Raw genomic sequence first — 24,456 nt, 5'->3', positions numbered from 1 at the left:
AATTCCTTTTTTTTTAATTTGTTACTTTTGTCATATAATTTTTTAAAGTTGATATGTTGTCTTTTTATCTTTATTCAGTTCAAGAGATTTTTTTTTTTTTTTTGGCCATCGGCAGGCAGAATCTTATTAATAGTTCCTCAACCAGGGATTGAACCTGAATTCCCTGCAATGGAAGCATGGAGTCTTAACCACTGGGCTGCCAGGGAAGTCCCACCCTTGTCTATTCTTAGCCACTTTCCTTCATAACTCTAGTACAACAGGTTTTCAGTAATATACTTCAAAAAGTAAATTTAAAAACAGTTGAAATTCTCAATTTCCAACAGCATCTCCTGACCATGCTGTTCTTAGTCACTCAGCTATGTCCGACCCTTTGCGACCCCATGGACTTGTAGCCCACCAGGCTCCTCTGTCCATGGGATTCTCCAGTAAGAATATGGAAGTGGGTTGCCATGCCCTCCTCCGGGGGATCTCATGACCATAGTAGATGTTCCTAACCAGTAAATGAATCCAGTTTTAGGTTTTTGCCTTCAGGGACTTAAATATATGGACCAGAAGTGGGGAACCTCCAGACCCACGTGATAGACTGAGATGCTGCTGCTCTTTGGGACCTGTGGTGGGAAGGCTACCCCAGCGCACAGGGTACCGCAGGGAGGGCTGGGCTTGCTGTTCTGCTCCCACAGTGTGAAGGTCACGGAGAAGGCCATGGACATGTCACAAAAGATGCTGACGATCCAAAATGCCATTGATGGCTTCTCCTACTTATTTTGTGTATCACCATTTTGTATTTTTGTATTTTCTTTGATAAAAAAAGGGGCTTCCTTGGTGGCTTAGACGGTAAAGCGTCTGCCTGCAATGCAGGAGACCCAGGTTCAATCCCTGGGTTGGGAAGATCCCCTGGAGAAGGAAATGGCAACCCACTCCAGTATTCTTGCCTGGAAAATCCCATGGATGGAGGAGCTTCGTAGGCTACAGTCCATGGGGTTGCAAAGAGTCAGACATGACTGAGTGACTTCACTTCACTTCTTATGAAAAAAGCACACTGTCTCTGCAAAGACCTATGTTCAGAGATTAACTTCGGTTTTGAGAAAATCAGATCAGAATAAATAAAAGTTAATCTGAACAACTTTCAGTCAGTGTTAACTATTAAAATCAGTTTTGAAATATGGTCAGAATTACATATAAAAATATGAGCAGCAAAATGACCAAAAAGAGATATTCTTAGATCTCTGTAATGAGAAGACAACAAAGATTATCTCCGAATGGTGGGGAGGCAGTAATTTATCCATTTTAAAATATTTCTCCTATTTCCCCATTTCCTATGGTACCCATTATGCAATGGAAAAATTCTAAAACCAGATAATTGAGACATTGTTCAGGGGGTTGCCTGCAGTGGCTAGCCCTAATCTTTTAAAAAAGGATGATTTTTAGCAGCTTTTGAATATCCAGGTGTCTTGCAATATTTAGCCAATTGTGCTAGTCATTTTTCTAAGGTTTTCATACCCAACAGCTCTGATTGCTTTGTGTCATCTGACTAATAATTCAGATCAGTCTCTTTCATGCCTTTGCCCAGGGTCTGTATGGGCTGACTAAGCAGTGGGAGCAGAGGCCAGGGAGGCCCTCTGGCCTATGAAGCGCCCATGGTGGAATGGCTACTGTCCACCATTCTTCCCGTCCAGATTGGAAATGTGAGCCTGGTTCTGCTACGTGTGTCTCTAACGATGTCTAGGAACAGGGAGGAGTATGTTCCCCACCCTACTGACACTGGCTTGGCCGTGAGACTTGCTTTGGCCACAGAATATGGGCAGAAGTGACCGTGCCTAGTTCGGGTGTGTTCAAGGGGATGGTGTGTCCCTGGCAGGTGTGGGTCCCAGGAGACGGGGAGAGAGTGGAGCAGATCCACACCCCAGCCCCTTTCTGGTACCAAACCCAGCTGGGCCCACCTGAGACCCCAAGGAGGATCCGTGCTGTGGTTGTTAAGCCACTAGGATTTCGAGGTTGACCAGCAGCCCCTTCCCACATGCCCCACATCACTAAAAATAATAGTTATTTAACTAGGCATGTGTGTGTGTGTGTGTGTGTGTGTTAGTAGCTCAGTCATTTCCGACACCTTGCCACCCCACGGACTGTAGCACACCAGGCTTCCCTGTCCTTCACCATCTCCTGGAGTTTGCTCAAACTCATGTCCATAGAGAGGGTTTGTTGCAATCCAACCATCTCATCCTCTGTCATCCCCTTCTCCTCCTGCCTTCAGTCTTTCCCAGCATCAGGGTCTTTTCCAATGAGTTGCCTCTTCACATCAGGTGACCAAAATATTGGAGCTTCAACTTTAGTATCAGTCCTTGCGATGAATGGGCTTCCCTGGTGGCTGAGATGGTAAAGAATCCATCTGCAATGTGGGAGACCTGTGTTCGATCCCTCGGTTGGGAAGATCCCCTGGAGAAGGGAATGACTACCCACTTCAATATCCTGACTTGGAGAATTCCATGAATTGTATAGTCCATGGAGTTGCAAAGAGTAGGACACGATTGAGCAACTTTCACTTTCACTTTGTCCAATGACTATTCAGGGTTGACTTCCTTTAGGATTGACTGGTTTGATCTTTCTGCAATCCAAGGGACTCTCAAGAGTCTTCTCCATTACCACAATTGGAAAACATCAGTTCTTTGGCACTCAGCCTTCTTAGAGTTACGAATAACAATCTTATCTTGTAACGGTTTTTTGGAGTAAAATTAAACAGGATGTTAGAAGACAACAGCGCAGTTTCTTTGACAGGCCTTATAGAACTCACATTTCCCAAAGAAGTCATAACTGTTCCACCGTCCGGTTTCCCTGGACAGTCCTCTGATGCAGGAAGTGTGCGCATGTAGGCAGATCTCGCCCGCTAAACGGCAGTGTTGATTCAAACACTGAAAGTGACATTGTACTTATATAAACGCAATTAAAATTAAAGCTCTTTTAATTAAGAAATAAACATCACAGTGTACTTGAGTTTGGTGAATTGTGTTAATCACCTCCCACGATTTCTGTGTTAGTGACATAGGGTCAATATCATCCAGACTGGTTGAATCTGTTGGTCAGCACAGAAAGGAGGCAGCTCAGGCTGGTACTCAGGGAAGAGGTAGCTAACTAAGGAACGGCATCTGCTCTAACCTGAAAACATCGAGTAGAAAGCTAAGGGTCGGTCTGGTAAGAGTGAAGAAAACATTGGCATGATCTCTGTCTGTTGCTGCCTGCTGTGCTTTACTGTAAAATCCTGGGTAAGTGCACAGAGTTGAGAAACCTGGAACTAAAAGAGAAAGGGGCGCTCACCGGCCACTGGTGTCATTTTAGTGATGAGGGTGTGAGCACCGGAGTGTGCGTCACTTACAGGGCTACCCAGGGGCACTCGGGGTACCCCTCATCCCGCTGTTTCTTCCCCCATGTCTGGCCTGGCATCCACAGATCTACAGGGGTGTGACCACAGGTTAGCCTCAGCTGACGAGAGCCTGCATGACCAGATCTCGGAGAGAATCCTGGAAGGTAATGTGCTTGCAGCGGTGAGTCGGGAGGGCGTAATAAGAGGTAAAGGGAAGATTACACTGCTATAGGAAACCTTTATTCAACCAAGGAGCCACGTTCACCCGACTGAGTGTAAAATGCACATTGGGGAAACCACAACCACGCTCTAGACTGAGGTGTCAGGCCACACCGAGTGTGACGATGCAAATGTCTGCAAATCCACTCTTCCTGCTCAGTGGCTCCCATGGCAACACCATGTGTGCCTTCCCTGCAGGACTTTACCTTTTAGATACAGGTGATCTTAAAGAGGTGGTAAACTGCAAGACCATCGCAGCAGTGATGCTTCCACTGGCCCCAACCAACAACGAGAATCACATCCTCACCATCACGGTCACCCTTATCGGGTATTGGGGATCAGACCTCGTACAGAATTTAGTGTTAGATGTACTGTCTCATCAACTCTCAGGATGACCTGATGAGCTAGATACTATCACTATGGCTATTTATAGTGAGGGGGCAGAGACTCAGAGAGGTAAAAATTCCACCCAGTAACGTCAGTCTGAACGCAGAAGCTCTCCCATTCGTCCTCACTGGGCTAATCCTCGCCAGGTGGCGAGGGGAAGGCAGAGCGGTGCAGATTTAAGACGGTGTGTCCTCACTGCGCTCATAATCCCCATTAGTTTCTTAAATGCTTGCAGGCTTCACTCCACGGAGGCCGGATTGCCATGGTCAGGGAGATATCTTTGCTCTGTGTAAAGCTGAGAACGTATTTGTGGACTCAAAACTCTCTTACAAATCAGGGACACAGACTTGCTCTTTTGCAATGTATTCAGAGTATTAATGGGCTTCCCTGGTGGCTCAACTGGTAAAGAATCTGCCTGTTATGTGGGAGACCTGGGTTCGATCCCTGGGTTGGGAAGAGAAAGGCCACCCACTCCAGTATTCTGGCCTGGAGAATTCCACGGACTGTGTAGTCCATTGGGTCACAAAGAGTCGGATGCGACTGAGTGACTTTCACTTTCATTTTCACAGTGTATTAATATTTTACTGTTGGAAACTAAGTGTCTTGAACAGGTATCTCATCGCATTCAAATGTTTATGAACTTATTTATAACCATGCTAACAGAGATGTCCAAATGTACACTATTCTAATTTAGGGCATTAGGTACTAGATAGTGACCTCAAGGGCATCGTGCTGAGTGAAGTAAGTCAGACAGAGAAAAACACATCCTGTGGGATCTCACTTATACATGGAATCTCAAAAAGAGGAAAATGAGGTCAGGTTGTGTCACAGAGGAGTCTCAGGGAGTGAGGGGTGGGGATAGACGGCGGTGGGCGAAGTGACAAGGTTCCGTTGATATGAATGAGTGCCGCCTGGTGACTGCAGCAACGCTGCTGTCCCGTGTGTGCGGAAGTTCCCACAGAAAGTGTGTCCCCAGATTTCTCATTACAGGGGAAGAAACGTGTTTGTTTTTTAATCTCCTTGAGATGACGGATACTAACTGAGCTTGCTGTGGTAATCATTTCCCAATACATGTAAGCCAAGTCATTATGCTGTATACTTGAGACTTATTCAGAGATGTATGTCAATTATATCTTAACAAAACAGAAAATAAAAAATAATTCGAAGCTTGAAATATGCATGAGTATCTAATGAGGGTTGATTATAATAAAAAGAAATAATAACAAAAACTATAACATTTAAAACATGCCTACAGAAGATGAACTGCATTAAAAATGTGCACAAACACTGGAAATGCTTCTTTTGACAGAATTTTCATATTGCACATTTGTGTATACTTTCCCCTGTTGTTTCATAGAAAAGAATTCCTTTAAAACTGTAGAAAATGCGGTTTCTTTTACAAATGTTACTTGGTACTTTCAATCGTTAATCTGCCATCAACTCAACAAATCACTTTTACTTAATGAATGTGCCACCAATGTTAACAAAAATAAATTTAAATATAAAAATTAAAAGTACTCTGTCAGAAATCCTGCACATGGAAGTAGTTTTTTTTAAAACTGATCTTCTTACTTATTTTGATTATGTAAAACAATAACAGAACCTGCATTGCTATTGAGAATATTAAATTTTTATCATTACTTTCATAAGAAAGTAGTTCAGGTAGACAAATGCTGAGATTCTTTCGAGGTCTTTCTATGTAGAAAAATACATTTATATACTTAACATATAAGCAATTTCTATCACTTAAAAATAATTATATTTCTTCCTAAAGAGCTTAATGGGCTTCCTTTGGTGGCTCAGATGGTAAAGAGTCCCAAAGACTTTGGCTTAGGCCTTATCTAGGATAAATATTTTTTAAAAATTTAGTTTATTGAAATATATTTTATTTACAATGTTTTCTTAATTTCTGCCATACAGCAAAGTGCTTCGCTAACACATGTATGCACATTCTTTTCCATGTTCTTTTCCATTCTGGTTTGTCACAGGATGTTGAGTATAGTTCCCTGTGCTATACTGTAGGGCCATGTTGCTCATCCATCATATACATAATAGTTTGCATTGCTAACCCCAGACTCCCAGTCCATCCCTCCCCTTCCCCCCTCCCCCTGGGCAACCACAAGTCTGATCTCTGTGTCTGTGAGTCTCTTTCATAGGTTGAATCGTTTGTGTCATGTTTTACATTTCACATACAAGTGATATCATATGATCTTTTCCATTAATATTTTACCAAATTTAGTTTGGTAGAAGATGAGAAATTTAGTGACTTCAGTTCAGTTCAGTCTCTCAGTCGTGTCCGACTCTTTGCAACCCCATGGAATGCAGCTCACCAGGCTTTCCTGTCCATCACCAACTCCTGGAGCTTATTCAAACTCATGCCCATCAAGTCAGTGATCCCATCCAACCATCTCATCCTCTATCATCCCCTTCTCCTCCCGCCTTCAATCTTTCCCAGCATCAGGGCCTTTTCCAATGAGTCGGTTCTTTGCATCAGGTGCCCAAAGTATTGGAGTTTCAGCTTCAGCATCAGTGCTTCCAATGAATATTCAGAACTGATTTCCTTTAGCATGGACTGGTTGGATCTCCTTGCAGTCCAAGGGACTCTCAAGAGTCTCCTCCAACACCACAGTTCAAATGCATTAATTCTTCAGCACTCGGCTTTCTTTATAGTCCAACTCTTACATTCATACATGACTACTGGAAAAACCATACCTTTGACTAGATGGAGCTTTGTTGGCAAAGCAATGTTTCTGTTTTTTAATATGCTGTCTAGATTGGTCATAAGTTTTCTTCCAAGGAGCAGGCATCTTAATTTCATGGCTGCAGTCACCATTGGATAATTATTGCCATTTAATTAACTAACATCATGCAAATATACAATGAAACATATTAGTGGAATATCTACAAGTTCTTAAACATCAAAAGGGAAAATATTTCTCCGAGTAACTCTCTTCTCTGACCATATTGTTTTACTTTCAGTCCAGTGATGTGCTGGTGAATGTCTGTCAACCAGTTTTCAATAGAAATAGACACATAAACACGCTTGTTTCCAGGACAAAGCACCTCCCAGCATGGAGGACTACAGCCTGCCGGCTCATGAAACACTAACTGGCTCACGGAATTCTGAACATTTCACAGCTGGCTCTCACAGAGTGGCGCCGGCCGGCTCTAGTGTGTTGTTACTCAACTCTGCTGTGTCGTAGACTTTGCTAAGTTACAATCGCATATAATAAATTTCACCTGTCTAAACTGTAAGATCTGATCATTTGTGACATTTATACACTCGTGAAACCATCATCACACATGCACACTATCCCTGGCTTCTTCTTCTTCACCGACTCTTCCTCCCGCCCCTTTGTAACCCCGTCCTTCTCTCCGTGCAGTCCACTTTCGCCACCCCACCCCGCCACCCCAGGTTGTCACAGAGCACAGGGTAAGCTCCCTGTTTCCACACGGCAGCTGCCCACTGCTATCTACTTCATCTACCATCTACTGCAGACAGCCCGCGGGATAGCGTGTAGGTAGCGTGTATGTGTCACTCCGACTCTCTCAGTTTGACCCACACTTTCCTTCCCCCGCTGTGTCCGTAAGTCTGTTCTCTATGTCCGTGTCTCTCCTCCTGTCCTGCAGATAGGCTCATCAGTATCTTTTTCTAGGTTCTGTATATATGTGTTAATATACAAAAACGTGTTTTTCTCTTTCTGGCTGACTTGTTTTTATGAATGAGTAGCATTTCACTGAATGGATATACCACTTCTGTCTTTAGCCACTCGTCTGTTGATAAATATCAGGTTGTTTTCAGTTTGAGGTTATTGCCTGGGGCTGTTTTGAACATTCTCATATAAGCCAAGTGGAAATATGCTTTCCTTTATCTAGTCATAGACTAGTCAGGTCATAGGTCAGGTGAGTGCTTAACATTTGAATAAATGGACAAACTGTATTTCAAATTGTTTCCTAAAGTGAGACTTTACCTTCCCAACAGTAGTACATGAAAGTCTGAGTGCAGTTCCCCCACACCTTACCGATATTCAGTATGGTCAAGTTTTTTAACTATTCTGATGGATATGTAGTAGAATCTTATTGGCATTTAAATTTTCATTGACCTGGAGACTAACAGAGTCGGGCATCTTTTAAACCATATATATTTTTTGATGATGTGTCTGCTCAAATCTTTTGAAATATTCCCCCTCATCATTCCAAAAGGACATAAGTCCTTTATCATAGAGTGCTTGCAAGTATATTTCTCCCAGTCTGAGGCATATCTTTTCATTCTTTTATCAAGGTTTTGATGGATGGATGGATGGATGGATGGAGAGATTGAAAAGTAGGACTATTTAATTTTCATGAGGTCCAGTTATTGATATTTTCATGGGTTATGGTTTTGATGTTGTAGCAAACAAGTCTCTGTTTCAAACAAAGTCACAAAGCTATTTCCTTACTTTCTTCTGGAATTTTTAGACTTTTAGGTTTCATATTTAGGTCCATTATCCATTTTGGATTAATCTACATGGTACAAGATATAAATCAAGCGTTTAATTTGTTTTTGTTTTGTTTTACTCTTGCACATGGATATTTAATCTTTAGTTGGAAAGACTATTTTCTTCTACACTGAGTTTCCTATAAAATTTTTTGTTGAAATCAGTTGTTCATATGTGTATAAGTCCACTTCAGAACTCTTTTTCTCTTCTATTGACTTAACTTTCCAGTTTTCAATGATACCATTCTGTCTTTACTAGTTTTATAATGAGATTTTAAATCAAGTAGTATAAATCTTCTTTTTTTGCTTTTCAAAGCCATATGTCTATTCCAGATTCTTTGCATTTCCAAGTGGATTTCATAATCAGCTTGCAAGTTCATACAAAAACACATGTCAAGATTTTAATTGAAATTGTATTGAATCTGGAAACTTGGAAATAATTGCCTCTTAAAAAATACTGAGTCCTCTGATAAATGAACATGGTATATCTTTCCATTTATTTAGGACTTCTCAATTACCCTCAGTGTATTATAGTTGTAAGTGGGTAGCTATTGCACTATTTTGTCTGACTAATCCCATAGCATTTCATGTTTTTGTTGTTACTGTAAATGGCATCTGAAAATTTAAATTTCTGATGCTCATTGCTAATATACATAAGTATAGCAGAGTTTTGTATGTTGATTTTTATTTTCTGTGACCTCACAGAGCTCACTGTTCTCAGTAGTTTCTGCAGATTCCACTGGATTTTTACATAGATGATCATGTGTGTAAACAAAGGGACAGTTTTACCTACACCTTTCTAGCCTCAATACTCTTTTTCTTGCCTTGTTGCACTGGCTAGAATGTGCAGTACAATACTGAAAAGAAGTAAATGATGAGAGAAGTCTTTCACATCTGAGGGGGAGGAATTCAGCCTTTTATCATTAAGCTACAGATGTTTATAGATGCCCTTTAACAGGTGAGGAAGTGTTCTTATATTCTTATTTCTCTTTGTGTTTCTAGTTTATTTCTGGCAGATAGACTTTCTTTAACATTTTGTATATTGAAATCTATTGGTGATTAATTCTCCCCACTTTTGTATGTCTGAAAAAGTCTTTGTTTTACTTTTGTTTATGAAAGATATTTTGGCTGAGTATAGACTTCTAGGATGATGTTTTAATTTCAGAACTTTAAATGTTGGGGGGCTTCCCTGATAGCTCAGTTGGTAAAGAATCTGCCTGAAAAGCAGGAGAACCTGGTTTGATTCTTGGGTTGGGAAGATCTGCTGGACAAGGGAAAAAGCTACCCACTCCAGTATTCTGGGCTGGAGAACTCCATGGACTGTATAGTCCATGGGGTTTCAAAGAGTCGGACACCACTGAGCGACTTTCACTTTCATTTTCACAGTGTGTTAATATTTTACTGTTGAGAATATTGAACAGATTTCTCATCCCATTCAAATGTTTATAAGCCTATCTATAGTCATGCTAACAGAGATGTGTAAACGTGCAGCATACTGATGTAGGGCATTATAATTCACTGTGCTCCATTAAATTTCCTCAATCCCTTGTTCTCTGTATGTTTCCTTATGGATAGTCACTTTGCTAGGTCTTTGTTGTGGTCCTTTAATGGGCCGGAACTTGGGGGTACAGAGTTGACCGATAAGAAAAGAAGGAAGAAAAGAGGCTGGTATTCCCTGGTTTACACAGTATGCCAATATAACTCTAGGACACAGAGCTAGCACCGTCTCCGTAGGCTCAGGGTGCCCTCTCGAAGAGGTCTTGAAAGCCCGGGCAATAAGTAGACACGGTGGACACCTGTGCTCCGTGGAAGCAGCCTGAAACGGAGAGAGGGAGAGAGCGAGAGAGAATGAGAAAAGACACGGTGACCAGTGCTCTGGTGGAACAAAGGCATTTATTCAACATATTGTGGGCATATATATATTCTCTTACCAGATAGCCCTTTTTAGCAGAGATAGGGATCAAAAGTCTAACAAGTCACCTAGAAAGCCGGAGGTTAGGATCATTCTCTAGAGAGGGGGTTGCAACAGTTACTTTACACATCAGAAAGGAGGAGACTTGTAAATGGCTGCTGTTCACCATATGGAATTTCCATATGAATGAGATACATGAATTTCTATTATCCCCGAAAGCCGGCTTGCCAGCTCTCTGGCACCTGTATTCAGGTGCTGTTAAGGAACATAGAATTCATGCAAGACTGAAAACAGCACACAGGAAGCCTCCTATTAAATGTATCCTGACAGTCTTGAAGTTCACTCCTCTCTCTTTTTCTCAAAAAAATCAACACACATGTATTTCCCATCTCACATTATATTTTTCATGTCTATAAGTTCTATCAGGGTGCCTTTTATATCTTCACTGTATCTACTTAACTTTTTGAACACACAGAGGATGGTCATAAAAACCGTTTTACTGCTGTAATCTTCTATTTTCTTTCATCTGCATCAGTCCTTAGGCATTTTTACTGGCTTGCATTTTCTTCCTATTACAGGTTCTACTTTTTATCATTGTTTCATACATAGTACTCTTTGATTATATACTAGATGTGAATTTTACTTTGTGGCTTGCTGAATATCCCTATATATATATATTCTTACAGTCTATTCTAATTTGGGGATCAGTTAAGTTGCTTGAGGGCAATTTAATCCTCGCAGTCCCTGTTTTTAAGATTCATGAGGTGGAATGACAGCAGCAGTTAGTTTCAGGCTACTTAAGACCAGAGCTTTCTCATCATTGTACTCAATACACCATGAAATGCAGTAAAACTGCAATGCCATATCACCCCCAATCTTCCCTGGTGGCTCAGACAGTGAAGAGTCTGCCTGCAGCGCAGGAGACCAGGGTTTAATCCCTGGGTTGAGAAGATTCCCTGGGGAAAGGAATGGGAACCCACTCCAGTATTCTTACCAGGAGAATTCCATGGACAGAGCAACCTGGAGGGCTACAGTCAATAGGGTCACAAAGAGTTAGATACAACTAAGGGACTAACACTTTCACTTTCATACACACACATATATGTATGTCTGTGTATATATACACACATACATAGTCATTATAGAGTGACTACTATAAACAAGCAAAAGAATATAACAAGTGTTGGTGTTGTTCAGTTGCTCAGTCACGTCTGACTCTTTGCGACCCCGTGGACGGCAGCACACCAGGCTTCCCTGTCCATCACCATCTCCAGGAGCTTGCTCAAACTCATGGCCATTGAGTCGGTGATGCCATCCAATCATCTCATCCTCTGTTGTCCCCTTCTCCTTCCTTCAACCTGTCCCAGCATCAGGGTCTTTTCTAATCAGTCAGCTCTTCGTATCAGTGGCCAAAGTGTTGGTGAGGATGTGGAGACAGTGCAACCCTTGTGCACTGTTGGTGGAAATGTACAATGGTACAGCTACTATATAAACCGGAATGACAATCCCTTGAAATTAAAAACATAAAAACATATGATCCAGGACCATGGCTCAGTGGTAAAGAACTTGCCTGCCAATGTAGGAGACACAGGTTCAATCCCTGGTTTGGGAAGATCCCCTGGAGAAGGAAATGGTAACCCACTTCAGTATTCTTCCCTGGAAAATCCCATGGATAGAGGAACCTGGTGGGCTATAATCCCTGGGGTTGCAAAGAGTCAGACATGGCTTAGTGACTGAGTATGCATGCCAGCAATTCTACTCAATATGGTTAAGTCCTAGACAGAGCAATTAGGCAAGAAAGAGAAATACAAGTCATCTAAATCAGAGAGGAAGAAGCAAAATTATCTCTGGAGATGGCATGATCTTATATGGGAAGAACCCTAAAGACTCCACATGCACACACAAAACTGTTGGAGTTAATTAACAAATTTGGCATAGAGCAGGGTACAAAATCAACACACAAGTCAATCAATACACAGGTCAGTTGTGCTTTTATACACTAAATAAATTCTTTGAAAAAGAAATTAAGAAAACAGTCCTATTTATAATAGACTCAAATATAAAAATAATGAAAATGAAATTGTATAGATAGCAATATGAGCATGTTTTGACAATTCTGAGAGATATCTTTAGATAAATGCACTAAATATTAAGAGAAATGCAAAGAAAACACTGAAATTTGAGTTAAATTGTATTATTTTCATACGATGCTCTTATACTATAGAGCTGCTTTCAGTATTGGATAGCCCAAAGTCTTATTTTGTTTTCCTCAATTTTCCCTAGACTTTGGATCACCAACTTCACTTTTGAATCAACAATTCAGTTTAAAAGATGTACATTTCTGTACCTCAGGATTCTTTTCACTGTGCTAGGTGCGAGAAAATAAAATACTTTATACAAATTTACAAGCAAAGAAAATTTCCGATTCTTTTTCTGTTTTTCAATAGCTTCAAAAGTTGAAAGTATGAAATTCACAGCTTAAGAAACAGTTTCAGGATGAAACATTTGAATTAAAAGGATTTCCTTTTATACTCCCTTAATAATATCAGGTCACTTGATTCATTCTATTCACTGAAGCGTCCAGATAATCACTGAGGAGTGAGCCCATTCTAGATGTGCATGTCTGTACACAGCTCATTACTAACCTGTACCTATTGTGAAATTCCACTCATCCAAGGACTCTTGGCTTTCTTTCCCTTTGGTTTTTAATTTTTGTCCATATAAGTTGTGACAGCTAATTTTTTGTGCCATCTGTCCATGGGGAGCCCAGTCATTTGGCCAAACATTATTCTGTGAAGGTATTTTTGGATGAGAGTAACGTTCAAATCTGTAGACTGAGTAAAGCAGATTGCCCTCTCTAACATGGTGGGCCTTGTCCAATCAGCTGAAGGCCTTGATAGACCAAAAATGCTGACGCTCCCTTGGATATGAGGGAACTCTTCTTGCCTGACTGTCTTTGAACAGGGACACTGGCTTCCCCACCCCGCTTTGGACTTGAGTGAAGCATCAGTTCTTCCTGGGCCCCCAGACTGTATAAACACCCTCCCTTCTCCTGGCACCGGGCCTTTGGATGAGGACTGGACCTAAACGATCAGCTTTCCGGGACCTCCAGCTTGATGGTGCACATCTTTTCAGCCTCCCTGATCGTGTGAGCCAGCTCCTTATAATCAACCTTTATATGTGTACAGCCTATTGGTTCTGTTTCTCCAGAGGGCTCTGACTAATTTATAAGGTTTGCCAAAGACTTTTTGAAATGACTCAAAGCTGAGTAGAAGATGAAGGCCCTGAGCCCTTCTTTCGAGGTCACTCAGCTTAAGACATCTTGTAAAATTTGTTCCTGTCACTCACTTGCAAGCACATTGAAAAGAAAGAAGATACTGCCAAACTCTTTTCTGTGATTGCGCTTTGCAAAAGGTTACCCTTGCTCAATTCTGGGAGTCATATTTACATCTGTCATGCTAGCTAGGATCTTTTATAACCACTGAATTCTTCTGTTCCTCCGGTCTGAATTCCACAGCAACAATGAATGCACACGTGTGCACACACCAAGTGAGCAGCAGGCACAAGGCCGACGGGCCTGAAAATCTTCCCTTTTTGTCTCTTTGCTCCGATTTCTGCTCCTTAATTACAAAAACATTGTGCAAATGTCAGTCAGATGAATCTGTTTGCGAAAACTCATGGCCATGTGTGCGTTCTCCCAGGATACCGCGCAGAGTGACTCAGCACGAAGTCTTTTCACCCGAAAGACATCTTGAGCAAAATGCCCCAGAGGTGAAGCAAATTCAGGGAAAACCCCGCAGAAACACCATGCTGACACAGCGCGCTTCACTGACCGTGGGTGTGCACGGCCCAGGGCGACTGCCACGGTCATGTGTGTGGGGCCCTGGGGGCCGGGAGGCCCTGGTTTCCTGTGTATAGTGGATCAGAGATCGGCTGTCTTTAGGGCCTGAGAGAAACAAAAGCCCCGGCTGTCTGCGTGGAGTCACCCAACTTCGATGTGCGTGTGAGATCCTTATTGGAAGAAACGAGGCAGATGCTTCCTCCTCAAGGCTCGAGGCTCCTGAGGGTGGAGGCTGGTCTTCGGCATTGAGATAGGGGGGTGGGCACAGCTTGTGTCGGTGGTTCTGGGTGGAGCAGACGGCTGCAGCCGCCTTCGGGGGCCTCAGTAGAGACCTGCTGTCCCGTGTGGGACAGGAGACGACGCTCCCTCGGGGCCTGGAGTGGACCAGCTCCCACTGCCCTGGGGAAGAGGAGCCTCCTTACTGATGCCCCGTGTGCCTCCTGGCCCAGTCGAAGAGATGCCCCCAGACTGTCTTCTGTTCCTTATTCCTCCCTCTCTGTGTCCCCTGCTTCATCACAGTCCAAATACACAGCCGCCTGTCAGGGCAGCTGAATGTCCCCGGGATCTTGCTGGAACTTTGGTTCCTCATTGAACACCTTGTGGTACTGACCATGGACTGATCTGCAGCCTGGGCTGGTAACATGTTGCTGATGGAGGGTTTCTGCGGCAAAAGCAGCCTTCACACCACTTTAGATTCTTTCCAATCCCCAGCAGCACAGGCTGAGACTCAGTTTCCAGGCTACAGTCGAGTCTCCCACAGGCTCAGCAAGGAACGCAGTACGAAGTGGTCCTTTGGAGGCTGCTGTCCCTTCATGTCTCAGCTTCACACCTAGAATATTCTCAGAGACTGGTCTGGTCCAGGCACACGACTTAGCAAACGAACAAAGATGCTCATCAGTGAACTGCTGGGTCATCAGAGGTCCTCTGAGGCACAAGGTGAGGAGAAGCAGACTGTGGATGGAGCTACCAGGGGAGGCCCGTCCCTCCTGCAGCCACGGCCCCATTCAGCCAACCCCCCGGGGCCCTTCCCCCAGGCTGGGGTCACAGCCCTGCAGGCAGGAGGCCAACCCCTTCTAACTCCCGGAGATCACAGGCCAGTGCAAGAGACACAAGCTCCAGGAATCTGAAGACAAACTTGGAGTGAATAGGGTCCTGAGAGACACGTGACACGGGTCAGGCCAGGGAGCTGGTGGAGGTCTTGGTCAGCTGGGCACGGAGGAGACTTTGGAGCTGAGGTCTGAGCTCCTCCAGCGGAAAGAACCAGCCGTCAGACAGCCGACGGGAAAGGATTTTGCAGAAGGGGTAGCAAGTTCAAGGTCCCTAAAAGGAGCACTTGGGGCCCAGAAAGGGGGAGGGGAGCCCGGAGGATGTGGGAGGGGGAGGGGCAGCAAGGACAATGGGGAGGAGGTGGCGGGGGGGTCGGGGTTGGGGGGTGTGTCTGCCGTGTCCCTCTCGGCACTCTATAGGCTGGCTACGGGGGACGGCGTGGGGGTCAGGGTGCAACTGACCCTGCAGACAGCTAACCAGGGCTTCCCAGGGGGCGCTAGGGGTAAAGATCCTGCCTGCCAATGCAGGAGAGGTAAGAGATGTGGGTTTGACCCCTCCATCAGGAAGATCCTCTGCAGGAGGAAATGGCAACTCATGCCAGTATTCTTGCCTGGAGAATCCCCTGGACAGAGGAGCCTGAAGGGCTACAGTCCCTGGGGTCACAAAGAGTCAGACGTGACTGCAGCGACTCCGCACACAGGCAGCTGATAGCTCTCTCACGCCTGGGGAGCCCAGCACTCCCTGAGCCATCCTGGGCTCACAGGGTCCCTGGAGAAGGTGGTCCGTCGTCTCTCACTTCCCTGTCATGTAGTCTGTGTGGAAGGCTGACTCCTGGGTGCCGCCGAGGCCTTGGGGGCTGGGAGCCGTGTCCCAGGGGCCGGCAGAGGCTGGAGGAGGGGGACGGACAGACCGGGAGAGACGGGCCTCAGCGGGCGTGGGGCCCTCCTGGCCTGCAGAGGCTGGGCAGGAGTTCCAGGGAGACACACTATCGGGGTGACTCACGCCTCGGCCTGAGAGGGCAGGCTGTCCTGCATGGCGGGGGTGAGAAAGGCAGAGAGCCGGGACCTCTGCTGTGGATGTGGGTTTGCGTCGGATGTGAGTTTGAACAGAAGTCAGATGGAGTGAGGCTGAAGCCAGATGGGGCGGGGCCTGGCTGGGAAGAGGCAGAACCCTATAGGATGAGTGAGGCCAGGAGGCCAGCCAGGAGGAGGCCCCACACCTGGAGCCGATGTCAGGTGTGGGGATGCAGGACAAGGCGGAGCGGACCGGCTGGAGTCCTGGACAGAGCAGGTGGCGCCCCCAGCCTAGGCGCCCCCACTGCTGGCGCCAGGTCCCTGCAACCCCGTGGTCCCCATCAGAACAGGAGTCTGCAGCCCCGGGGGCCTTGTCAGCTCCCAAGAGCAGGGAAAGCGCAGGGATGGGAGCTCCTCTGCACCCCCGCCCCCCAGCTGAGCTGGGGCCTCTGTGGTCACTACAGTCCCTGGACCCTCCGGCCTGGACCGGCAGAGCCGTGTCCCGCTCCCAAGCACCCCCCGAGTGTAGGGGCTCTAGAGAAGGCCCTCGATTCACCTGCTGATGTCGGAAGGGCACAGAGCCCCAGGGTGGCTCAGAACCGGTTCTGACCCAGCGGGCTCTGTGACTGTGCCCACTCCACACGGGAGGAAGCTGGGGCCCGGGAGGGTCTAGGCTGGAGCTGGGCTTCCCTCTCTGGACGCCCCATTCACGCCCCCCAGCATATGCCGCCCCCAGTCCGGCCCCCAGAGTTGCTATGCAGCTACTGCATCCCCGCCAGGACTGGAAATAACCCGCGATCTCATCCTGCCTGGCCTCCATCCACAGGAGCTTTTTAAAGGAATCTTCTCCTCCCGCGACCAGCCCGGGCGCCCTGGAGTCGGAGTCGCAGGCTGCAGTTTCTCCTCTGCTGTCGGTCAGGGCAGAGCGAGTTCCCGGAACCCTCCGCCCACAGCGGGTGAGAAAGCCCAGCAGCGGGCGGAGGCTGAGAGCAAACAGATGCGGCCGTTTCCCATCCAGGGCTACCAGCGCCTGCTCGGGCGGCCCCGACGGCGCGGCGGCCCTCACCTCCACCCCAGGGACACAGAGCTGGGGGCGGGAGTGTCTGTGAAGACGGGGCGGTGCCCTGGCGCCCTCACCTCCCCCTGGGGGGGCTCTGTGAAGGCGGCAGGGTCCCAGGCTCCCTCACGTCCACCCCCCAGGGACACAGAGCGGGGCTGGGGGGCTCTGTGAAGATGAGGCGGTCCCCAGGTGCCCTCACCTCCCCCTGGGGGAGGGCGGTGCTGAGAAGATGGGGCGGGCCCCCGGGCACCCTCCCCGCCACCGCCCACCCAGGGGCACAGAGCCGGGGAGGGGAGGTGTGAGACTCCCCAGGGTCCGCACTGGGCTGACCCTCCTCAAGCCCATCTAGACCTCGGGCGCTCAGGGCTTCGTGTTGGCTCCTCTGTAAGCCGTGGGTCCCCCCTTTAACTCAGAAGGTTCTCACGAGCGTACAGAGCCCGGGCTCAGAGCAGACCCTGTTCCCAGGCCACCGGCCGGTGGGTGCCGGAAACTCCTCACCTTTCTGGTGAATCCCCCGCTCCGTGCCTCCCTGAGCCCATGGCTGTGGGTTGATGCTCAGGTGTTTACTGTGAATGGACGTCACTGCCCAACAGGCAGCTGCCAGGAGTGATCGGGGATCTCAACCCCGTTTCCCTGGTGCAGAAACCCCAAGTTAGCTCCAGAGACAGGAAGACACCCTTTCCCGAGGCTTCTCAGCATTTCGAGTTACTGGCCGTGGCCCCTGTACTATTAGCTCCTTCCATTCTGCCCGCCCTTCCCCTCCTGCCCCCGGGCCAGATCTATCTACTTTGGTCTCCTGGGGCTGCTGTAAGGAAGGGCCACACGCAGGGGGCCTGAGACAGCCCAGGTGAATTCTCTCACTGTCTCCAGGCGTGGGCAGGGCCGTGCCCTCTTTGGAGGCTCTGGGGGTGGCTCCTCCTGGGGCTGTGTGACCTTGGGGCCCCTTGGCGGGTGGCTACACCCCTCCCCTCTCCGCCTCTGACCTCCCAGGGTGTCCTGTGTCCCAGTGGTCCTCTTGGGTCCCTGGACTTAGAGCGCCCTCTCCTAGTACAGCCTCATCTGCAGAGACCAGGTCTCGGAACAGGACCACGTTCACTGGTTCCAGGCGGCCGGACACCTGGATGTGACTCCCCCTCCAGCGTGCAGGCTCTGCGCACTGCTCTGGCCCTTGCTTCCTCCTTCCAGCAGATGCACCCTATTCCTTATCCCTGAAGCTGACCCTCTGCTCCAGGGCCCTCCCTGTGTGACCTGGCCTTGCTTTGTGGTTCTGGGTCACACGTCCCTCTGTCCCAGGGTGAGTGGCCCCCCGGACGTCCTGTGCCCACCCCTGCCTCCGGTTCCCACCTCCATGCAGGAGAGCCACCAAGCCCAGCCCCAGCAGGGCCCCAGCATTCCTGCCATCTGTCACCTCCCTGCCCCAGAAGGGCTGACCCCTCCTTCAATTCCCCTCACCTGGGCCTTTCCTGGGACACCCCTGACCTCAGATGCCCTCCCCAGAGGCCAAGATCCAGTCACCCACATCCTGTCTCCTCAAGAAGCCTCCTCCTCCATGGAAGGAACATCTCCCTGGGGCCCCAGCAAGGCAGCCCTCTGGCCTGTCCTGGGTGTGGTCTGTTCTCACCTGACGGGTGCTCCTGAGACGCTCAGCGCAGCAGGCTTTCTGTCCTAATGCCCATGGGGTGAGTGGCTGCCAGACGGCTGAGCAGAGGAGTTGTTGTTGTTAAGTTGCTCAGTTGTGTCCGACTCTGTGCAACCCCAGGGACTGTAGCCCATCAGGCTCCTCTGTCCATGGGATTCCCCAGGCAAGAATACCGGAGTGGGCTGCCATTTCCTCCTCCAGGGGTCCTTCCTCACCCAAGGACGGAAACTGCGTCCCTGAGTCTCCTGCATTGTGGGTGGATTCTTTATAACTGAGCCACCAGGGCAGATGGCACCTTCTGCCGGCAAGTGGGGTGTGAGGGCCAGAGGCCAGCTTCTGGCCAAGGAAAAGCCAAACTGTAAGCAAAGTCAGGTCAACTGGCAAATCAACTACTAGCCACTAATAAGATTTTAAGGGAAACTGGGTTAGATGTTCTTCTCTGGAGTTTGCAATAACATCAGCTTAGTTACATAGGGCTCAGAATTTTAAATTTAAATAATGTGACTGTGCCACCAGTTAGTTGACCAAGAGTAAGATATCTTACCTTGAACAGGATGGTAAAAAACCTGCCTGCAATGCAGGAGACCGGGGTTCGATCCCTGGGTTGGGAAGATCCCCTGGAGAAGGGATCCCACTCCAGTATTCTTGCCTGGAGAATCCCATGGACAGAGGAGCCTGGTGGGCTGCAGTCCATGGGGTCACAAAGAGTCGGCCATGACTAACACACACCCACACACACACACACACACCTCCCTCCCCCCCCAACACATATGTTCTTTGAGTTAAGTTTCCTCTTTCTCTGCACACCAGAAATTGACATTGTCTACCTGGTGATAAGTGAACAGTTGCCATAAACAAATGCTTTCAGAAAGTACTAGCAGTGAGCAAGGTAACAAACGCTGCCTCCTCAGTCACAAGCCCCCTCCCTGCCCCTCTCCGCCCCCCACGCCCCGTGGATGTCTGGGCTGGACCTTGGCAGGGCTAGACTGTGTGCGCCTGTGGCCCCTCTGTGACCCCACCCAGCAAGGGCCCATGTGGAGAAGCAGGCTCCTCAGCAACATTACTGCTCAGATTCCCTCAGATTCCAAGGTGGCTCAGAGCAAACCCCCTCTAACGCCCTTCAGTTGAGACTTCACTTGTCCACGGCTCTGCCCACCATGGCCTGGCACCTCAGGAGCCATCTGCCAGCACCAGCCTGTGCAGAGGACCACTCCTCTGTGCAAGGCCCAGCCTGGCCTTTGGGGGTGCCTCATCCCCTCCCTCCATCCCTCCTGTCTCCATCCCCCGACCCTGCCATCCACTCCCTCCTCTGCCCACGGTCTAGCCTGCCCTGGGGGACCTGTGGGCTCTGGCGAGGGGCAGAGAGCCCACTGCGGCTGCTATTCTTACTTCTGGAGGCTTCCCCCTGCATAACCTGCCCTTGGGACTGTCGGGCTAAGTGAGGCTGTGGAAGCTGATTACAGGTTGTTCCTGCTGCCGGGAAAGTCTGTGCAGGGGGGCGGTTCTTGGTCTCACACGGGGTGTTCCCAGGGAGAGGCCACCCTATGGGGTCCAGGCTGGGCATGAAGCAGGATCTGCATGAAAATAAATCCACCCGATCCTGTTTCTCAGTCATCCAACTGATGCATTGATGTCCTTTTAGATTAAATATCACACTTTCTGCACATGATAAATGAATTCATCCATATAGCTTCATCAATACATATACTGAACATTTCCACCCACCGATTCTTTTGCTTTTTGCTGATGGCTTTTTCCTCGGTTGAGAGAGACCGTTCTCACTTTGGGTAATGCGAACCAGATTGGAAGTCTACAACTTGAATTCTCTCTCTTCAGCAAAAAGGAGCGCTCCAGCCAATCTTGCTGGTTTTATTTATAGCATTGTATTTCCTGCGAGAAGGCAGGAAAAGTCCGTCTTCCCCGGCTCCTCCGGCTCCACCCCCGTGGTCCCCCAGCTGCGGCCAGAGCAGGGGCGGCACCGGTGGGGGCAGGAGGGGGCCGGACCGGCCCCATGCCAGGTGCTCCAGCAAATGCGAGATCAGAGGAGGAATTATGTCATCCCGCCGGGGAACGAGTCCAGCGCTTCCGCGTGCATCTGACTGCCGGCCTCACCGGACTCCGCGCATATAAGGGGCGGCCGCGGTCCTCCGAGGATCCAAGCCCAGCTCCTCTGCAGAGCGGGGTCGGGTCTCTTCCTGTCCCGGCTCTGAGCCAGTCATTCCTGCAGGGTTTCCACACCAGGTAAGAGCGGCTTCTCCATTTACCAAATCATTGCGCTGTAGTTTACTTTTCAGAAAAGTCTCTCTTTTTTTTTAATTCTAAGAGGGGAGAGGGAGAAAGTGCAAACTAGTTTTGAAGCAGGGAGGGGGCTTGCCTGTTGGCACCTAAATAGAAACAGGTCTTTGCCTCGGCCTCCTGCTGCTCAGCGGCAGAGGTGGGGTAGGTGAGCTCCCTTTCAGCGTCTTATCTGCAGGGAGGATGCTGTGACCTCGCCGGCTTGCCCATCGCCTGAGGACCCCTGGGGCTTTCGTGAAGGTACCTGCCTGGAATCCTGGGCAGAGGCTTGTTTCAGCCCCTGAATAGGATGCTTCCACATGAAGTCTGTTACTGGGGGGCAGCCGTGAGGAAGAAACTAGAAGTTGTGCCTGAGGATGTGAAAAAATAATGAGAAGTTATAAAGACGCATGCTAAACAGGTTTCATAGCTGACCAGTGTTTCTCAAAGTTCCTAATGAATGGCATTTAGTAAGTAAGTGAAGAGTGCTCTGACTGCCCAGGGACTCCAGCTGTTCTTACAAGTTTGGGGGGTAATTTGCAGATGAAAAGGCGAGGGGAATTAGCAAATTAGCCTAACTTCTGTGAGGGGGGGGGTCAGGCTCCCTTGCAGGGGGGAGGCTGAGGACAGTGAGGGGCTCTGTTGAACCACCTCGTTCTTGACCATTGGAAGGTCGTATTTCTCAGTAAAGTTATGTTTGCACAGATTGTTGGTATAAGAAGAATTGTAAAAGATCTTTGCAGATCTTTGTGAAAGTTCTACTGTAATTAGGTGTAACTGTAAAAGTTCTAACGACATGCTGTTGCAGACAGCTTTCTTTTGGAGAAAGCTGTACCCTTAAGCCCTAAATGTGTGAAGCGAGGTGTCCAACATGGGAGCATGTGTCCCCAGAGCGTGTGGTGTCCGCAGAGCGTGTGGTGTCCCCAGCGCGTGTCATGTGATAGGTGTGTGCTGCCTTTTGACAACACGGGACCAGTGAAGGCTGGAGCCCCGGCTGCCACCCTGGTGGGTTTTTCCTGCTGGGTGACCCCTGAGATGGCATGGGCCCCCAGGCCCGTGTGGCAGATGGCAGAATGCCGACTCGTCTGTCTCAGCACCAGAGGGTTTGCTTTTGTTCCTGACGGAGTTCCGTGTGCGTCCTCGAGACTGACGGGAAGCTGAGCCCCCAGGACGTTGGACTCTGTAATTCGGCCGGAGCTTGCCGCTGGAGGCAGTGGTCCCGCTGTCTGTCTGTAAGGGACAGAGGGATGCCTGCCCCCCGCTTACTCTGAAATCACCTGTGTGGGACTCACGGAGTGCCAGCGCCATTCTGAGTCCCTCAGGAGGTTCGCCGTGTGACTCAGTCCTCGGAAGAGTCCTGCTAACGGCAGCCTCTCTGTCTCCCACTGGGCTGCGCCTCAGAGGCCTTTACAAACACTGACTTGCTTGGCTCATTTCCTACACTCACCCTGCGAGTGGGTGATTTAAACGACGGGTCCTCATTCCACAGAAGGGGCGCCTGGGACTGGATTCGAGGACGCTTCCCTGGGAGGCACGCTGATGCTGGCACGCAGCTCTGAGCCGCCCGCCTTGCCCGTGGGGCCCACCCGCTGCCTGGGGGTGCAGGGGGAACACAGCCAAGGCCTGCACTTGCTGTGGCCGGGCTGAAGGCAGGTGTCTGCAGCCTGCGGGGACAGGAGAGTCCTGCTTGGAGCCCGCTCCCCAGGCGACGGTTCCCCTCTCGGGGAAAGGCACTCCTTCTGGAGAGGCTCCTCCATGGGTTTCTCTCTCACCGAGAAGCTCAGGACCCTTGAAGCCCTAAACAAAGAGGATTAGGGTCTCGGATTGGCTTCACCTCTGTGGAACGCCGAGTGTCGCTGGAAGGGCCTTGAGGCCTGTGCTCAGGGGAGGCAAGGAGGCTGAAGCCCGGATGCGGGGAAGCCGAGCAGGGGTTAACCCTGGAGCGGGCTCCCGGCCAGGCTCTAACTTCTGGGCCAGTGTCTGCTGAGCCTGCCAACTGAGAATCCTCAAGAATGGAAAAACAGGCCTCAAGAAAATAGAAAAGCAAAGCAAAAATGATTACTAAGTAGAAGGCTATTTTCTTAGCAGTTATGGTCCAGCAAACTAGGTTTACTTCTAACTCATATACAGTTACTATTTATTCTCTTTAATTAAATCATGTACAACTTTTTTTGGCTATTTATGCAAAATGTCTTTGTAGGCTATTTTCCCCAGGCTGATATTTTTCTAAATTCGAACTTCTTGGGTTTATGTTCTGGTTCTGGGCAAGCACTTAACTTGTTTGAGCCTCCACTTCCCCATCTGTAAAATGGACATGATAATGATCATATCTGTCTCCTAGGTCATTATGAGGATTAAATAATATGAATGCTTAGGACATCATTAGTACAGTGCTTGTCGACAAATGCTAGTCCAATGAATACCACTTTTAGTTAGAAAAACTCATTTGAAAAGCATATTTTCTATCTAGCTTTGACCACAAATCCATTTGTTTCTGATTTTTATACACAAACTGTTTTCAAATGATCATATGGGTAAAACTTCCAATCCAAATTAGAAGCTGTGGTTATGTTTTCTTAAGTAACAGGATCTGATTTATCTGCAGGGGTTTGGCTGGGAAGACGCAGCAGGATGCTGCGGCCGCTGCTGCTGCTTGCCCTGTGGGCCTGGTTCAGTGCTCAAGGTGAGTGTGGACCCCTGGGTGTTCTGGTCCAGCACTCAGGGTGAGTGTGGATGCCCTCAGGTGACCTGGATCCTCAGGACAAGGTTCACCTGCTGGATAAGGGTGGATAAAGTGGAGGCCTAGCTGGAGCACCTCACCCCTTAGGACCTTAGTTTAAAATAAATCTTCACTGACTTCTGAGTCCATACAATAGGAAAATTGTGGTATTAGAGAAAAATACCCTCCCACCCGTAGATGCAGTCTTTTGCTGGGCGCAAAAGTTTTGTCTTTTTTCTTTCTGTTTTAAATTGGATTTAAAAAAAAACCTGTTTATTTAGCTTTTGTTGCTGTCGTGCATGTGGGATGTCAGTTCCCCAACCAGGGATCAAACCTGTGGCTCCAGCACTGGAAGTGCAGAGCTGTGAACCCTGGAGCTCCAGGGCAGTCCCTGCCTTTTCTCTGTATGTGATATTTACAACGTACTGAAGTATTTGGTGTTTTACAGCTTCTATCCTTCCCACATTTTTACACTTAAAAACATCGAAATAATTTTTCATGTGTTTATTTTCT

The 24,456-nt window shown here is 48.2% G+C and overlaps 1 protein-coding gene and 1 non-coding gene across 2 annotated transcripts in view; both read left to right on the top strand.

Moving 5' to 3' along the window:
* Positions 1-816: 816 nt before the first annotated feature.
* TRNAC-GCA (transfer RNA cysteine (anticodon GCA)) lies at positions 817-888 on the top strand. Its single transcript has one exon. It is a non-coding gene; the product is annotated as a tRNA-Cys (tRNA).
* Positions 889-9,199: 8,311 nt separating this feature from the next.
* The window catches only part of THBS2 (thrombospondin 2), a 38,018-nt gene continuing 22,761 nt past the window's right edge, over positions 9,200-24,456 (top strand). Inside the window, exons 1-5 of the mRNA XM_081529655.1 lie at positions 9,200-9,396; positions 14,903-15,127; positions 17,078-17,207; positions 20,830-21,191; positions 23,830-23,907. Coding sequence (XP_081385781.1) covers positions 23,856-23,907 — 52 coding nt within the window. The 5' untranslated portion in view covers positions 9,200-9,396; positions 14,903-15,127; positions 17,078-17,207; positions 20,830-21,191; positions 23,830-23,855. The remainder of the gene's footprint in view (positions 9,397-14,902; positions 15,128-17,077; positions 17,208-20,829; positions 21,192-23,829; positions 23,908-24,456) is intronic.

The sequence above is a fragment of the Giraffa tippelskirchi genome, chromosome 9 (genome assembly GCF_054371585.1).
Source record: "Giraffa tippelskirchi isolate mGirTip1 chromosome 9, T2T-mGirTip1v1.2.pri, whole genome shotgun sequence".
Taxonomy (NCBI): Eukaryota; Metazoa; Chordata; class Mammalia; order Artiodactyla; family Giraffidae; genus Giraffa; species Giraffa tippelskirchi.
This window is presented reverse-complemented; position numbering and strand designations above follow the sequence as displayed.